Source organism: Sarcophilus harrisii, chromosome 4, assembly GCF_902635505.1.
Source record: "Sarcophilus harrisii chromosome 4, mSarHar1.11, whole genome shotgun sequence".
In the NCBI taxonomy this organism is placed as follows: Eukaryota; Metazoa; Chordata; class Mammalia; order Dasyuromorphia; family Dasyuridae; genus Sarcophilus; species Sarcophilus harrisii.
This window is the reverse complement of record NC_045429.1, coordinates 392643519-392662627: the sequence shown is the minus strand read 5'-3', so window position 1 is coordinate 392662627 and position 19109 is coordinate 392643519. Positions and strand designations below refer to the sequence as shown.

At 33.5% G+C, this 19109-nt stretch overlaps 1 protein-coding gene across 3 annotated transcripts in view; it reads right to left on the bottom strand.

The window, feature by feature from the left end:
* MTF2 (metal response element binding transcription factor 2) overlaps positions 1-19109 on the bottom strand; it is a 49202-nt gene that overhangs the window by 18396 nt on the left and 11697 nt on the right. The window contains exons 2-8 of one of the 3 annotated variants that reach the window (XM_031967088.1): positions 10182-10380; positions 9976-10057; positions 6409-6504; positions 5889-5989; positions 5175-5323; positions 1258-1353; positions 622-690 (exon numbers count right to left, since the gene is read on the bottom strand). In XM_031967088.1, coding sequence (XP_031822948.1) covers positions 622-690; positions 1258-1353; positions 5175-5323; positions 5889-5989; positions 6409-6504; positions 9976-10057; positions 10182-10380 — 792 coding nt within the window. Of the gene's footprint in view, positions 1-621; positions 691-1257; positions 1354-5174; positions 5324-5888; positions 5990-6408; positions 6505-8342; positions 9479-9975; positions 10058-10181; positions 10381-19109 lie in introns of those variants that run through there. The other 2 variants (XM_031967090.1, XM_031967089.1) reach the window with 2 other exon arrangements.

Below are 19109 nucleotides of genomic sequence, written 5' to 3'. Positions count from 1 at the left end.
TTGTTTGCTTTTTGTCTTCCCTATTACACTGCAATCTCTTCAAGAGCAGGAATTGTTTTCTACTTTTCAGTATATCCAAAGCTTAGTGGGGCCTAGTACACAGTAGGCACTTGGTAAAGGCTAAAAGCTAGCTGACTGAAACAATTAGCATAGTAATGTATAGACAGTGATGGTTTCCAAAATTTTTCTTCTTTTCTACTCCCCAAGAATTGTAGTAGAGAATGGATGCTACATAAAAGTTACAAGGGTCCATTATAAATATAAGAATTGTCTATAACATCCCTATGACGAAAGAAAGAAAGAAAGAAAGAAAGAGAGAGAGAGAAAGAGAGAGAGAGAGAGAGAGAGAGAGAGAAAGAAAGAAAGAAAATTCAAATATGAAAACTTATGGAAAATAAAGCATGTAAGAGAAAATGACTACATTATCATGGTGATTTCTCTAGCCAAAAGAAAACTAACCTGGTGAAAGCTATCTACAGGCTCAAGGAAAGAAGGAAAAAAGGACTAAAAAAGACAAGTTTACAGAGGGAACAATTTTTATTTAAATACATTAAATAATTCATCGTAGGAAGTATAAGTACATGGGGAGAAAATTGTTGTTTTTAATATACCCATTCTTACCATTGTAAGGGCAGACGTTTGAGGTATTCTGGTCCAGAACTACAGACAGAGCAAATGAATGTATAAAATCTAAGAAAGAAAAAAATAAAACTCAGAAGGAGACAAAGTGCTTCTGATTGAATGAATACATATAAATAATCTGGAAGATTAAACAGTTCACACCTCAAGAGGAGGAGATAGGAGGAGAGAATGAGATGGAGTAAACTCCAAATCTTGGAATCAAAGAGACCTTATATTCAACTGGACATCTGCTACTATGATCTTGGGCATCCACAGGCCTCACTCAACTATATATAAAATGAGATGACTGGCTAAATGATCAGTAGTGTTCCTTCTGGTTCTTAGAGTCTAAGATCCTGTATTTTATATGTGTATGAATATTAATTAAACATTATATATGAAATTCCCCAAGTATAATAAACCAAATTTATTCAAGTTAACTCTTAAACTTCCCACATTATTTTTATATGCAAAATTTGTTTGAAATTTTAAAACACAGCATGTTTTTCCCCCTTTTGAGGTGGTCAAATTCCAACTCTTAAAATTTGATGTTTTGAGTTAACTGTAGGAATCTGAAACAGCACAAATATTAAGCAAATTAAAAATAAGGAAAAGCAGTAAAGCTTGAATGCTTACCTGTCACCAAATAACATTGGCTTTTGAAGGCATTGCACACAAGCCTCATGAAACCACTGCTTACATTTGCAGCACTGCAACATTTTTAAATACCAGCTTCAAAGAAAGAAAAAAAGGATGTTAAAATTATTACTTTTCTATCAGAATGTTCTAGGAAAAGCAACATTCTTCATATACTAAAAAAAGTTTTGTTGATTTTTTAAAAATTCTGTAATTTTTTTTGATCCATCAATGAAAACAAAGTGCATTTCTTCCCCCCCCCCCCCTTTTATGACATCAGAGTTCTCCTAAGGGATATAACTATCAGCAATCTCCAACTTACAAAATACCTAACACTAGTGTGTGTGTGTGTGTGTGTGTGTGTGTGTGTGTGTGTAAAATTTATTCTTGGAACAATGTTGCTGTTAACTATACCTGATATTTTCTTGGTTCTGTGCATGTAACTGTTCATTATTCCTGTAAGCCTTTACATGATTTTCTAAAATCAACCTGCTCATAATTTCTTCCCCCAGTATTATTGCAACACAATTTGTTTAGCCATTCCTCAAATAATAGATAGCTTAATTTCTAGTTCTTTGCTACCACAAAGAGAACTAAATATTTTAGAGCATAATGGTTCTTTTCTTTCTCTGATCACTTTGGGAAATAGACCTAATAGTGGTATTGCTGGTTCAAAGAGTAAAAAGTTTTTAATTCTTTGGGTATAATTCCAGATTGCTCTCCAAAATAGAGACTCTAACACTAACCCTGGGGTTTTGACAGGGCCCAAGCTGAGTAAACAACCCATGGCAGTCATGGAAGAATTGTAAATTTAGATGTAGGTTTAGATCTAAAGCAAGGGAACAAGGGGGCAGTTAGATGGTTCAGTGGATAAAGCATTGGCCCTGGAGTCAGGAAAACCCGAGTTCAAATTTAGACTGGGACACTTAAAACTTCCTGTGTAAATTTGGGACAAGTCATTTTACCCCCATTGCTTTGATCCCTCTCCCAAAAGAAAAAGAAAGAAGCTAAAGGGGAAAAAAAGGGGACAATCTTATAAAGTTTAGTAATCTTTCAAATAAATTCCAAGAAAGAGTTGACATATAATGGATATTTTTTACTACCTTCTCAAATGTACACCTTGGAAGAGACTCTATGTTTAAAATGTAAGTGTCCCATGAATGTTGCATAAGGGTGTGCGAGTCTTGTCAATTACAAATTAGCATGAATTAGTTTGAATTCCCTCCTCCCAATATCAAACTACATATTAACAGAACTAAGAATTTATATCTAAATAAAAAGGAAATATGTGATTTTTTAACATAAAACATTTTGGGAGTTAGGGCAAAATGAATTAACTGGGTTCCTGAGGGAATGGGACACTAGAAGACATGAAAAGAACACACAAAAAAGGAAATGGAGTCCCAAAGAAAAATATTTACTTATTTGATTTTGTATCTAAGTAATGTCTTCTCTTCCTTCCTGCATACTATTTTTGTTTCTAGATCTTTTGACTGACCTGGAGCTTAAACTAGTACTCTACTATGCTACAATGTGGATTTAGAGAGTTCAAAACATTTGGATGAGTTAGTCTGTAAATCACATCACCATTTACATCTAGGTCCTGATTAGAGCAACTAAAGAATCCTCTGAATTGCTTGCATCGCTCAAATTCACACTGTATAATTCCACTGGACTAGAACCAATTATTATATGTTATACTGTAAAATATTCATAAACTTTAATACTTGCACTAATCAAGACTTGGCTGTACAAAACCTTCTTTCTCTCAGAACATATTCTCAGAGTTCCAAACAAGTCTTCCAAGTATATTTTAAGAATACCACTACTCTATAAGATGGGGACTACTCACTTATCATATCAGTTTTTTCAATCAGCATAGCAAAATAGAAAGAACACTGCTCAGAATCAGATCTGGTTCCAATATTTACCAGTACTGAACTTATGCAATTCCCTTAACCTTGCTAAGGTTCAGTTTCTAACTATAAAGGGATGTTGTAAGGAAAGCCCTTTTGTTGTAAGGAAAGCCCTCAGGTGGCTCCAGACTGCTTTATTTGAGATAAGTCTACTTCAACCTCTTGGTTCAGCATAATCTGACAAAAAGAAAAAACTAAAATGATCAAATCAGTAATTTACTTGCAATTCTACTAACCCTCTCTGGACCCAAGATGATTCTACATACCTATGAGTAAAACATACACAGCGTTTGTTATAGTTATCTTAACAAGACTTTTTTGTTTGACATTTTACAGAAATATTCTATGGTTAGTTGATGTTACTTAAGTCTGACCTTGTACTGTATTTTTTAAATAAGAACTGCTAAGTCATATCACCCTGGTTCTAAAAAAACTACTTCCTCCCATTCTCGTCCTAATACTAAATTGTACAACTCAACAAAACAAATACTAAATGGATAAAGATTGTATATTGTTCACATTACAACATCCAGCTGGATAGATAACCTGTAGGACTGAGTCAACAGATAGTACAAAGGTACAATCACTTGGGTCTTGAGGTGGAAATGAGATTGGTCTACTTTTAGGACATTTACGGTTTTATGACCCTAAACTTCTCCAATACACTAAGGTCCATCTTTTTAAGACCAATATTCTACCAGTATTATTGTATGACTATAAGATGTAGAACACTAGTCAATAAATAGTCACAAATGAGTATCACCCAAAAGAGTAATGAAGGTTCATGATGATGGAGGAATGACTATAACACAGCAAAACGAGTAACTTCAAAGAGGAGGTACAGTATTTGTCATCAGGGAAACATACAATAAGAAAAGGAAATAAATTGGTAACATGGAAAGGCAAGGTTATGACAAGTCAATAGCCCAAGTATTCCACTATTATCTTTGTGATACGGGAAGAGAGTGAGGAGATCATCCAATGTATTGGGAATTTATGGAAGAAAATAGATAAGGACCACACAAATGGGCAACCATAGATAGACAAATTTAAAGAAGGCATTAACATTAGGAAGTAACACAAAATGAGAATGGTGAACTAAATCAAATGAGAAATAAATATAACTCCTGTCTCAAGTTAAAAAAATACCACCATACAGGTATCTATCATTTTTTCAGTTGTGCCTGAGTTTTCATGACATCATATTAGAGAACTGGCAAAGATGTTGGAGTACTCTGCCACTTTCTTCTCCAACTCATTTTACAAATGAAGAAACTCAAGTACAAACAGTGTTACATGACTTGCCCAAGGCCAGAAACCTAGAAAGTATAGAAGGCTGGATTGGAATTCAAGAAAATGATTTAAACCTCTTATAACAGCTTGGTGAATATACAACTACATGTGAATTAAGAGTAAAACTAGGAGAGTATTGATTTTAGTACTAAGATTTAAGCATCATGTGATCATTTATTAACTAACCTAATTTTAAAATTTAATTCCTTTTTCTACTCTAAAATACCCGGCTAGAAAATTCTTTTTTAAAAGTACAGAAAAACAATTTCTTAATGGTGTCTGAATATGATTTTATTTAACTAATCTTGCACTATTGCTGTAGAATTCTGTAATATCTAGTACTTAAATAAATGTTTAATTGAATTGCTTATAAAATAATCAATTGTATTGCCACCACCATTGCCACCAGAAAAGAATAGTAAAATCTGTGTCGACACTTTGTTCCCAAATTCATACTAATACTTGCTTTTTATTTTGTCATGTTTCTGTCAGTTTCTAAAGGGCCAATAATAATAAAGCTGACATTTACCAAAGAATGTGAAATCTAGCAAAATCTCAGACCTGATTGGGAAATGCAATAATAAATTTCTTCCTTTAAAGTTAGCGTAAGCCAACATCACTAGTATTTACAAATCCTCTTAAATACCCAATAAATAAGGATTTATGGACTGTGTTAAAGTAACTGAATAGAAAATATTATCTACTTACTCTCCAGGGCCTCCACAGTAGCAGTAACACTGCTGAGCATTGGTCTTATGGCCTGGATCCCATTCTAGATCTGCCACACTATAGGGTAAAGTCTGCTTCATGACTTGCAATGCTTTGGCATTTGGTCCTTTCTTAAGCGCACCACCCCGCTATATTAATTTAAAAAATTACAAAGACAATCAGCTAACAATGAAGGCTACATTATAAACACCACTTAAATATTAATGACTTACAATATGTCTAAAAAGTTTCCAAAATATTGTTTTATAACTATTATTAAAAATTTACTTTTTGCTTCTGTCATTAAAAAAAAAAAAAATACAAATCAGTTCAGACATTCATTAACCACTTCTTTTTCATTATTTTCTTTTGTATCATAAATCCAATTTCAAATTTACTATCAAAATTTTCAGGGCAGCTATAATCTAGTAATACTTATAAAACAAATTGTTTTTTTTTTTTTTTTGAATTCTCTCTCTTTTTTATTTAATAGCCTTTTATTTACAGGTCATATGTATGGGTAACTTTACAGCATTAACAATTGCCAAACCTCTTGTTCCAATTTTATAAAACAAATTGTAAAGAGTATTTGTTTCTATATAGATTTAGTTATTCTTATTTTTCCACAAAAAAGTTAGATATTTACAAAAATCAGAGTAGAAAAATTTACTAAGTTTACTTAGGACCACAGACAAAAATCTTAAAAATATATACCTTTGTTGTTGTTGCAAAAACACACTGTCTACAGAGCCATTTTTCATCGGAGTCAATCACGCTGGAATCAATATTAGGTGTATGGCACAACTGATGATATCCTAAATTTTGAAAAATAAATTTAGATGCCCAAATAGGCACAAGTGATTCAACAAAATTTCAAGGATATATTTCAAAATAAAATTATCTTGCTTATAACACTTAATATTCTCTATTGATATAAAATGTTTTTCTTTTTAATGTAAAAATGTATGTCAAATTTCATTTTAGTTCTTAAGTTGAACACAGAATTTAATTTCTTGTCCAACTATATTTCACATTTTGGCATCAATAAATTAGTACACTGAATTTATTCAAAATAACATTACATAACATTATGTAATAGAAGTTACATGTAATTTAACAAATGCCCAAATTATCAATGTATCAAAATATTTAATACTTGTATATAAAGAAATCTATCTTATGACTAAGGATAAAAAAAAAATTTAACATTTTAATGATATTTTATCCTACTTACCCTGTCCACACTTATCACATATAACCATTTCATTAGGAGCTTCTGAATACTCTTCCTGACATATTGTACAGACCATTTCCCCACTTCCAGTGGCTCCTGAAGATAATTAAAAATATTTTTAATCAAGAAAAAAAAATAGTGAAAAATAAAAAAGGGCTTCATACAAGTCATTTCCACGAACCACAGAATGTTTGCAGAAGATTGCTTTGTTGACAGGTAAATTCTCATTAAGTAACATTTAACAAAAACTTAAGGAAAGCTGCTATTTTTAAAAAAGGGATCTAATTATATCACCATGCAAATCAGAGCAACCAACAGTTCTGCTATGAAGCAGAACTTTTCTTGCTCACATTATTTCTTATCTCAAAAATATACTTTTTCACCCATTGGATTCCTATACATTCTTTAAAGCCTATTCCAAATACAGCTACCTCTTCTAATTCTGTACTTCTTCCTATGGACTTCACATGGCACTCTGATTTGCAACTTTTTAATTCACTTACTATGAAATATGATGTATCTTTCATCTATGTTTATGCCCTATCTCCCTACAGACTCTAGCTATGTAAGCTCAATGAGAATAGTAATGGTGACTTACCTAACTCTTTTAACTGCCCACCCAGTAACTAGCAAAGTCCTCTGCTCATAAAAGGAACTTTACAAATTTGTGTTTTAGTTCCCCTTAATCATGACAGTTCTCACTTCCAGAGGTCTGCCTAAACTCCAAAACTAATCACCAAATGAAATAAAAGAGGAGTAATCATAATGGTACTTGACTGTCGTGAGCTCGTAATTGGATAAGTCACCTCAAAGCAACCTTTTTAAATGATCTAATTATTCTTTTTTATGTTGGTATGAGAAGATAAATCCATTACTTGTAGAAACTTACACATTCATTCTCTATCCATTAAAATATCATCTATCTCTGGCTCACTCCTGGTGGGTGGGTCTCTAGCTTCATTTCTTCCCCTTCTAGAGCTACTTATGGACACCAAAGATTAAATCACAACTGCACACACATCCTTTTGTCATTTTAGTGGCAGCAACAGTAGCCTAGCTAGGCAGGGGGAAGAACACAGAACTGGACTGTCAGGGGATATTTCAACAGGATCTTTTTGTCATGTGGGCTTTATGACCCACACAGATGTTCCCTTTTCCTGCCACTTGACACCACTTCAAAAAGACTAAGAAGAAAAAACAAAAAACAAAAAACATTTGTCTAAATTATCTGGGAAGCAGCAAGGAATCACCACAGGATCACAGGAACAAGCCAAGAAAGATCTACATTAGAGTGTACCATCTGATAGCAAGTTATACGATAATTAGGTTCCAAGAGGTGCAGTTCTCTGAGGACTCCTTGGGGCTCCCCAAAATTCTTTCAGGGAATCCAAAAAATCAAAATTATTATCATAATATTACTAAGACTTTATTTGCTTATTAAAATGTTTTTCCCTGTTCTAATTATGTACTTATACAATATCAGATTTTCTTCATACACTTCAATCAAAACAATATACATCAATAGACTGAATGCAAAAAGCAGGTGTGAAAATACAGCTGTCTTAAATTAAACCAGGGATTAAAAAGAATGGCAAAAAGTACATAAAACACAATGCCACTCTTCTCAATTTTTGTTTTTGAAAATATAATTTTTATTTAAAATGTTAATGGATTTATTATTTTTAAATGAAATAATTTTTTTTAATGTTTTAATTTCTAACACAGTAAATACTAATGTAACCTACAAAATAAAGACAAGTTCTTCTAGGTCCTCAATTTTTAAGTGTAAAAAGATTCTGAAACCAAAAAGTTTGAAAAATCACTGTTCTAAAGTATAAGTGAACCCCACTCTGTGAAAAACAGTTCAAAATCCAAATTTACAAATCAAAGTCTAAAAATTATTCTTTTGGGATTAGAGAGATATTTCAGCCTACTAAGGTCATTGTTGTTGGAGCCCTGCTGTCCCTTTAAATCCTTTGGCTTAGTATGTTCTCACTGCCTCCTCAGTTCCATCTTCAAAGTATGCCACCATCCCTCTGAAAAGATTAATTACAGAATGGTTACTTCTTTAGAATTATTTAAGCTTTTGAGTATCTGAGATCAAAGTGATACGATTATACAGAATGTGACTGAACTTTTATATTTTCTAGTTTTCATCAATAACTTAATATGCATTTGTTAAACGTCATATATATATATTTACTGTGCTTGGTCATGAAAACCTTCCTTCCAAGAAACCAGGAAATGGAAAGCTCTAGTAATTTACTACATAATTATGACGTGCCCCCAAAAAAGAACTCAAAAGCTAAGTTTATTTTTCTAATAAAGCAACCATTATGTAGAGAAATTATTCCCTTTAATGCTGGTAACTAAACTTTTAAAAGGGCTGGTGGAAAAGGTCCTGGAGCTGAGATAGCAGCAAAGATACTTTAAACCAATCAACTTCAGACCCTCTACAGGGAGTATCTTCTTTGGAAAGGACTTTAACAAAAGAAAGCTCTATATCAGAGTTCTAAATAAACGAATAGTTAATAGTCCTACATGTTTCCTTTCTAGGACAAATTTTAGATTCCTTCCTGATTAGTTATCTGATAGGCAGATAAATGGAGCTTTACTGAACTATCAGTAGACTTAGAATTTTGATATAGAGATTTCAACATTCTTTTTGCAATTAAAGGACTTTCCAGAGAGAATACACCTTGTAAAGGGCCCTTACTTACCAGATTTAAAGGACAGCTGAAACAATGATCCCAACAACTTCCATGACATAAGTATCTGCAATTATAATGTGTGTTAATGGGAATTTTAAAAATTTTATTATATTTTAAAAGGGGTACTTCAATTTATTCTGACATCAATCCAAATCTAATTAGCACCTCATCAAGAAGTAACAAAAATAAATGGAGCAGCAGCAATTTCCACCATACACTTATTTATACATGTTTTCTATTATTACAAAATAAGGGATCCATATAATTTGTGCGTTTCATTAAGTCCTAAATGTGACTCAAAAGAATTATTGTTGTTCAGTCATGTCCAACTCTGTGACCCCACAAACCATAAGGTTCCAGGCCCTTCTTTCCTTCACTATATCCTCAAGTCTGTCCAAGTTCAGGTTCACAGCTTCCATGACACTATCCATCTCATTCCTACTGTCTCCTTCTCCATGTGCTTTCAACCTTTCTCTATAGCAGGGTCTTTTCCATTGAGTCCTCTTTTTTCATCATATGACCAAAATATGACTTTCCAATGAATCCTTAATAGTCACTAAAAATTTTTGTGATAGTTTATACAAGTGTTCACTTTTTACCTAACATTTTTTCCTCATATACCAGTAATGTTTCCAAATTGATGATTCCAAACACATGATGATTCTACTGACAAAGAACCAACTTTTTATGACAAATGATCTCTGAAGACCAATGATTGGGGAGTAGATTGATGATTTTCTCTCTCTCTTTTTTTTTTCTTTTGGTTTATTTTAATACCCACAGTAAAGGGGCAGAAAATTATGAAAAAAAAAATCAAATTTCAGCACAAATCACTTTCAAGAAAAATAACACTTGCCTGTTTGTATGTCCTTCCAGAGAACCCAGGATTTAGAACTATCTTCAAATATGATGAAACAGCTCTGTTTCAATATGTTTATCTGTTACACAGAAGAATATTTAAGATGAATTTTCCAAAAATTATCAATAACTATAAACTCAAAACTAGGATATGATTTTATATTAAAATTTAAGTTGTGATAATAAAAGACTTAAATAACTTGCCTTTTTGATAGTTCCAAGATAAAATAAGCCATCTGACCATCTAGCTAGGACATCCTGACCTTCTTCAAATTTACATGCTGGCTTTTTGGCTTTTTGTCCATCCTGTAAAGACAGTTTGGTCAAGGATGTCGGGGTCTTTTGGTTTCGACGTAAAGGAGACCGCTTATGGACCAATGAATTACACGCCCCTGTAGAGTCTCTGTTTAGGAAACAGAAGTCATTAAAAAACACACACATACATACACAATAAATAAGCACATCCTACATTTACAAAGTACTCATAAAAATTCTCAGGCAAGCAGTGCAAGAATTATACTAATTTTATAGGTGGGGAACCAGATTGAGTTAGGTTAAGTAACTTGTTCTGGAAGTACTTGGCTGGTAAGCAGTGAGGTCAAATAACTAGACTTCTATTGCCAGCTCAGCAGTGTCTTTTCTCTAACTCCCAGCAAGGCATGTCTGTCCCCTATTTGAAGAATAGGTACTATGCTCTTTGGACATGATTATAACATTCTGCCTAAAGAAAAACAACATGTAGTGTAACTTCTATACAAATTGTACTAAGAAATGGATTTGAGATTTACAAACAGATGTCATAAGACATAGAACCATAAAAATAAAACAAAAGCTTTCCAAGGAGACTCAGAGGTACTGATCCACATTCTCATCTTGTTCAATGATTAATAAAAATACTCACTATAGGAAATGATAGCAAGAAACTCAAGGTCATGTCTGCAAATAAATAAGTGGGGGAAAAAGTAAGCTGCTTCAGATAGTGAGGTGGCAAAGTGGACAAATACTCAGCCTGGAGTCTGGAAACCCTGAGTTCAAATGTAACCTCAAACTCTAAGTATGTGACCCTGAACAAAGGGTCATTTTACTTGTTTGCCTCAGTTTCCTCAACTGCAAAATGAAGATACTAATAACAGCACCTATCTATCTCCAGGATTGTTATGAGGCTCAAATAAGTATTTTTAAATTACGATGCACAGTGGCTAGCACACAATAGACACCATGTAAATGCTTATTCTCTTCCCCCTTCTCTTTTCCTTTCTACCTTCCATACACTAGGGTTAAGGATCAGCAATCATTTTTTACTCATAGTCTTTATATATTTACTTTGGCCACCATAGGCATGATTGAAAAAGGATAGGAAGACAAATGAGAAAGATATTTATGCCAACTATTCCTAGTCCCTCTAAAGTCATAGTGGTATAAGAGGAAAGCAACACCTCTGACAAGATATTTTCTATATGGACAAGTAAGTTGCAGGTGGTTCTGTGGATAAAGCACTGGGCCTGGAGTCAGGAAGATCTGAGTTCAAATTAGCATCAGGCTAAAATTTACTAGCTCTGTGACCCTGGGCAAGTCATTTAACTTCTATTGAATCTTCTGGAGAAGAAAATAGCAGCAGATCACTCCAACAAATATGCTAAGAACCCAGTAACAGGATCACAAAGAGTCAAACAGTGCTGATCTAGTTAGTGAACAAGGGGGCACAGTAGAGAGGTGCGCCTATATTTAAGACCTGAGTATCTCAGACATTCACTAGCTGTATGTTCTTGGGCAAGTCACTTAACCTTCATCTGCCATAGTTTCCCCAAATAAAAAATAGATTTCAAATAGCACCTACCTCACAGAGCTATTCAGGGGATTAAATGAGATAATATCTGTGAAGTACTTATCCTGGTGTCTAGCACCTAACCTAGGGCTATGTTTGTTTTCCTTTCCCCTGAACCTTCCTTCTGAAATACAAGATTCTGGTCTTCAAAAGTTATGTTTTAAAAATATTAATATGCCTAGAAAAGTTATACCTTGTATAATATCAACTCACAACAGGAAATGGCTTATGACTAGTTGAGACTAAGAATGAGAAACAAAGAGTTCTGGGAAAGAGAATTTAATGGAAGGAAAAAAAAACACTGATAAGGGGACATGGGGTAGTGCCAAAATAAACTGATCTTTTTCATGATTTTGTCCTGATGATACCTCTCATAACAGAGACTACTTATCCTTTTAGACATTATGGACCACAAAATTCATTGAAAACAGGACAGTTTTAGAACTACCAAGATGAATCTCATATATTTTTAAAATTTTATTTTTAATTTATGGCATAAAACAAGCATTTCCACAACAGACATGAAAAAGATTGTACATGAAACTGCAAATGTACTTTGCACAACTCGTTATTCCTTTTAAATAAAAAATAAAATTATTATGGAAAAAATTTCCCCATCTCACATACACAAATGCATACATGTGTGTATGTAAAATTATTTTATACATATCAGTTCTTTCTCTGGATGCAGATATTTTTTCATATGTCCTTTAGAGTTAATTTAGGTATTTATAATAAACAAAATAACTTATTCACTCAGAGTCATTCTTAAAACAATATTACTGTTACTATATATAATGTTCTCTTGGTTCTGCTTTATCTTGCTCTTCATTATTTCATGAAAGTTTTCCCATGTTTGAGCTCATGATTTCTTATAGCACAGTATAGTATTCTATCACAATCGTACCACAACTTGTTCAGCCATTCCCCATTTATGAGCATTGCAGCAATTTCCAGTTCTTTGCCTCCACAAAAAAAAAGCTGCCAGAAACATTTTTAGAATATATAATTCTTTTTCTTTTGCCCTAATCACCACTGGAAATAGACCAAGTAGTGTAGTGGTATTACTGCATCAAGGTATATAGATAATTTTAAAATAACTCTTTGGGCAAAATTCCAGATTGCTTGGATCATTTTACAATTCTACCAACAATGAGTCAGTATCCCAATTATTCCAAATCCTCAAACATTTGTAATTTCCCCCTTCTATCATTTTAGTTTCTCTTTGGTAAGTGTAAAATTCATATCAAGGTTGTTTTTAACTATATTTTTCTATTCAATTACAATTTAGAGCATTTTCACATGACTAAAATTGTTTTCAATTTCATCACTGATTTGCATTTTTACAAATCCTCATTGTTTTTTGCATATAGAAATGGTTTGTCAAGATATTAATAAAAAAGAACATTTACAAAACAAATCTTCCTAGATTCTTCCTTTAACACCCCCCCCCCCCCACACACACACACAAAATTGCTAGGCTGCTAAAGCACACTAGGTGAGAATATAGTGTAGCTGGATTTCTGAAAGGCTTTGACAAAATCTCATGTTATCTTTAAGAACAAGACGAAAAGAATTTGACAAACTGATAATACTGTTAGGTGGCTTTATCTAATCTCAAGTGGGCAATCCTTTTCCTTTTTTAAGATAACTATATCAATTCCTATGATAGTTATTCCAAACCTCCTCTATCCTCAAACCACTAAAATAGCTTTTTTCCCTTTTCATTAGAAAATCTCACTTCACTTTACTGAGAGATTGTTTCTAAAACAATCCATCAAGAGCTCTTTTTCCCTAAATGTATATTGTTCATTCTCAATCTCTGTACCCAACCTCCCCTCCCTATCTAGAGCCAGGCCTTTTACCCAAAGCTAATCTCTCAATTTCACACACTTTCAACTACTAATACCATTCCCTCCAATCTCTTATCAGCTCAAATGTTCCATTTCTTTATCTTCAATGTCTCCTTATTGCATTGGCTCTTTTCTCGGCATCTGCAAACATACCCAGTTTTCCTTGAATCTTTCATTTTATCCTTGTAATCTCTTCACATTACAATTCTGTATCTCTTCTCCCTTGCACAAACTCCTGGAAAAAAGATTTCTACACTCATTTCCATTTTCTCACCTTCCACTCACTTCTTAATCATTTATAATCTTATTTCATTACTCAATTTAAACTACTCTTTCCAAGGTTACTAACAATCTCTTACTGACTAAATCCAATGGCTTTTAGTTCTCATTCTTCTTGACCTTTCTAAATGTATGGTGTTGTTGAATGAACATTCCCCTCTCTTGTAGAGATTCTTCCTTGGATTTTCTCTCATCAGTCTGACCAATCCTCAATCTTCTTTGTTGGATCATTCTCCATGTCCTGACCCCTCTTCTCTTTTGGTGGCATTATCAACTTGAGTTCAATTATCCCTATGCAAATAACTATCAAATCTATAAATCCAGTTAAAGTCTCTCTAGAGCTACATTGTGCTCTATAATTACCCACTATACCTCTTCACTCAGATGTCCCTGAGGCACCCTAAACTCAACATACTTCAAAACTGAATTAACTATTGTTCCTCTTCCAAACCCTACCAGCTTTGCAGGCAATCAATTTCAAATCCTTGGAATTATCTTTAATACCAGCTCCAACCCAGAACCTGAAAGTCTTTAAGACCTGCATTCAAATTTAACCTCAGATACTGTGATCCTGGGCAAGACACCTAATCTATTTGCTTTAACTCTTTATCTATAAAATGACGATAAAATGCACTGACACTCCAGGGTTGTAATGAGGACATAACAAGCTAATATTTGTAAAGTGCTTGGCTAACCTTAAAGTGCTATATAAATGCTAACTATTATTAGGTATATAGATTCCTTTGTGGTTCACCCAATTGTGAGTACTCTTTTCCTCTCCATTAAATTATGTTTACTTTGCACATGTTTATCTGAATATACTTATTTTCTTCAAACCCCTAGTCAATAATTAAGTTTGCTGACAACAAAGACCTTTACTTTTGTCTTTATATCCCTAGCACCCACCCTACAGTCTAAGATATTTAACAGTATGCTTACTAAACTGATTTGAATGACTGCCACAAAGGGAAATAACTGATGAATTAATATTAGTATGAAGAGAGGTCCCAAATGAAGTTCCCCAAAGAGCTGTTTTTAGTCCTGTGTGTTCAAACACTGACTTGGACAGCCGGCCTATCAAATCTGTTGTTGATAAAGAGCCAAAAAGGATAGCAAACACAGATCCAAACAAGACAAATCCAAAATGATTTCAACAAAGAAGCCACATTTAATATAATAATTAATTATGTAAGTAAAGTGCTTTGTAGAAGTAAAGTGCTATATAAGTTATCATATCCCTAAATGTGCCTTAGTGACATTAGCATGAAGATGTACAGTAGACAATTGAGGAGTGGAACTATATTAGAGAGACTATATAGCTGGATGTGTAGATTTAAGTTATTTGCATAGGGATAATTGAACTCAAATTGATAATGATGGCAATTAAGGAGTTATTGTGGTTTGGAAAGTTATAGATTCAGTGAAAAGTCTTAAGATAATTAATTGATTAGGACATTTTTTCCAGAAGCAATGGCGGTATTGACTTGATTATTGTTTCATAAATGAAAAGAGTTGTTGGAGAAGAAGAAAAGGAAAGTATGTATGTACAACAGCAAAGAAGATGGGGAGAAGACAGCAGGGTTGTTTTAAGGAAAGCATTTTGTAAATCTTTAAGGAAAGATCATCTACTGTGTAAATGCTTATGAGTACTAGCATTACTCTAGTAATAAAAAAACATTACGTTGTCTACTAAAGATTTGTAATACAAAGAAAAAATGCCCAAGGCAATTCCAATAGACTTTGGACAGAAAAAGAACTATGGAGATTGAATGTAAATCTATAATCTATGCTATGTCCACTTCTTTTTTCCCTTTTGTTCTGATTTCTCTCCCAACATGTTTCATAAAGCAATATGTATTAAAAATGAAAAAGAAAATAAAACAGTTGAATGACAGTTTCCTGCACAATCTTTTACTTAACCACCTCAGTCTTCTTTCTACTACAACCATGTTATCTTAAACAAAACTTGAGAGGTGCGTTCTGTGGTAATGCAGCGCAACAATTCCCCCCTTTTGCAACATTAGGCATTAGGAAGGCTGTCTCCACAGAGTAGGTCACTATCAATAAATTCCAACCAAAATCATCCATATGGATAGGTTCTCACTACTAACATATTATGGCTCTCTGTATCTACTTTATCTAAAGTTTAATTTCTTTGTTATCTATTTTGCCGTACTTTCCAGTGTAAAAGAGAGAAAACAGAAGTAAAATAGAAGTTGAGTAATTCTGCTTTCTCTCATCTGTCAATATACATCTCATCTCTTTTCATGTCTAAAAACAACAGCCCTACCTTTCTCCTTATGTCTCTTGACTCCAACAGTTTTTTATTTTTATTTTTATTTATTTATTTTTTTATTTTTATTTAATAGCCTTTAATTTACAGGATATATACATGGGTAACTTTACAGCATTAACAATTGCCAAACCTCTTGTTCCAATTTTTCACCTCTTACCCCCCCCCACCCCCTCCCCTAAATGGCAGGACGACCAGTAGATGTTAAATATATTAAAATATAACTTAGATACACAATAAGTATACATGACCAAAACATTATTTTGCTGTACAAAAAGAATCAGACTCTGAATTATTGTACAATTAGCTTGTGAAGGAAATCAAAGATGCAGGTGTGCATAAATATAGGGACTGGGAATTCAATGTAATGGTTTTTAGTCATCTCCCAGAGTTCTTTTTCTGGGTATAGCTAGTTCAGTTCATTACTGCTCCATTAGAAATGATTTGGTTGATCTCGTTGCTGAGGATGGCCTGATCCATCAGGACTGGTCATCATCTAGTATTGTTGTTGAAGTATATAATGATCTCCTGGTCCTGCTCATTTCACTTAGCATCAGTTCGTGTAAGTCTCTCCAGGCCTTTCTGAAATCATCCCCAACAGTTTTTTAAAAAGAAAAAAAAAAATCTAATAGCATTTATTATGCAATTCAATTGATACTTAGCTTTAGCCTGATATACCTTTGCCCCACCCCCGCCAGTTTTATTCATGTTGGTTCTACCTTTTGTATATTTTGTTCCTTTAGGTCTGAGATTATGTAATAAACTTTTTCTGCAGCTATATCAGTTTCTTAAGACTTTTTCTCCTTTTCTTTCTCATCAAAATATTTTGTAACGGCTTTATCAGGATCCTGTTCTTAAGGTACCAATCATTCAAGTAAATTTCCCTTTTAGATTATGATTAGAATCCTGTGATCAGGAAATTTTCATTCCTGAAAAATCCTTCTGGCCACAATTCTTGGAAGAATGAAAATATAAACACAATGAATGTCAATGGGAAAATTTTTTATGTGTTCCTAAGTCCCCAAATTAAGACTGCTTTGTGCCAAAGTATCATGGAATTACATTAATATGGGCACAATTACTTTAATAGTAATAAGAAGGGCTAAGGAATCATTTTCACTCATAGGTAGCCCAGAACTCAATATAGACCACAAGTCTTGGTCCCAAGGAAATCTAAAAATTTTCCTTTATTACTGTTTAAGTGTCATGGGAGATGATTCCCACCTTTTCCCCAAGAAAGTTAAAGAACAAACCTCTTCAGATCCTTGGATGACAATGAGAGGGCAGGTTGCTCTAAGGACAATTGAACCTAAACAATTCCCTTCTTAGCCCCACAATTAGGAGATATATGTGTTCAGTTCCCTGCTCATTGTTTCACATGGAGTCATTAGCTCAAACAATAATAGTGCCTTTTGTCTTATGATAAGAAAACTCGGGGTCATGTGAGGTTTTGTGGAACCCTTTACACACAACAAAAATTTAAGTTTCTTCATAATGTGATACCTCAACAACTTACACATATAGATACATATCTACATAGATATATTTTCCTCTTTGAATATAGATAAAAAATGAAGGCTAGCACCTTTGTTACCTTATTTCAATAAGCATTATCATAAATACATTAAAAGTTAAAGCTTTTCTTTTTAAATTCCCTTCCAAGCTCTTTGTTTGTTTTATAACTATTTCCTTAATGGGATATTATAAAGAGCTCAACTCAAGAACTAGGGGTCAGTTACTTATATAAAGCAATGAAATTCAAAAAGGTTTGAGTAAATGTGAATTATTTCAACAACTCAAATCAAGTTCTCCTAACCCAAATGGGCTTATCTCAAGAGACAACAGAGTAGACAAAGCATAGGATTTAAAAGTGTCTGAATGCTGCCTCAGATACTTAACTAAGTGTATGATTTTAAGCAAATAATTTAAGCTCCCTGGGTCTCATTTTCCTTATATGCAGAAAGAGGGGTTGGACCTGATGACATTCAGTTCTACATCTTTGGTACTATAACTGTATATTCCAAGTTCCATGAAGGAAGACATATATCTTATTTAATCTCTATCACTCACCACTGCCTCACTTTCACTCACTCATGTACTTCCCTGTTAAGGACCATGCCTAAGTGAAGGGGTAGGTCAATTCTCTGAAAGCTTCCACAACTGTGGATCATAAACTTGAAAGAGTTGCAAATCAGCCTTCGAAATGTTCCTTGTGGATCAGGAATGAAATAAATTGGAGGCAGAGGGAAGAAGAGAAAGGTCAGTGAACAGCAATTGCCTCTGTCTCCTTGTATCATCATCCGCTCACATGAAGAGATCCATTCTACAGATCTGAGTTAGACCTCTAGCAGCCACTGATAGGTGGCTCCTGTATCATAACACTTCTCCCCTCCTCCCCCCACTTATATGTGTGTGTGCATTTACTTATTAATATGTAAAATTTAGAAATTTGCTTAACTAAAACTAGTGAGAAAAAAAGAGGATAAGGGAATAACAAATTTAGGTTATATCTTCTCAACACTACTACCTTTTACCCATACTTTGCACACCCCCCAACCTTTTTCAATTGTCCCTCTAGAACCTTACTTCTGGTCTACCCTAAATTCTACTCCATTTATAGAACTTAAGCAATGGGCTTGAGAATCTGGGAGAGTCCCCGAATCATAGTAAACTGGCAGTTATGGCAAAAAGTCATTCGCTACAACTGCCATGGGAAAATACATTAAATTCTAAACAACTGCCTTAAAAATGATTTTGGAAACAAAATCTTTTCATAAATTTCAGTCATAAAATATAAATATTAGTAACTCATAAATGATATGTATGGTTATGCTCTCAGTTAAGGTAGCCAATTAACCAGATTATTCCATTCCTAAATCAAT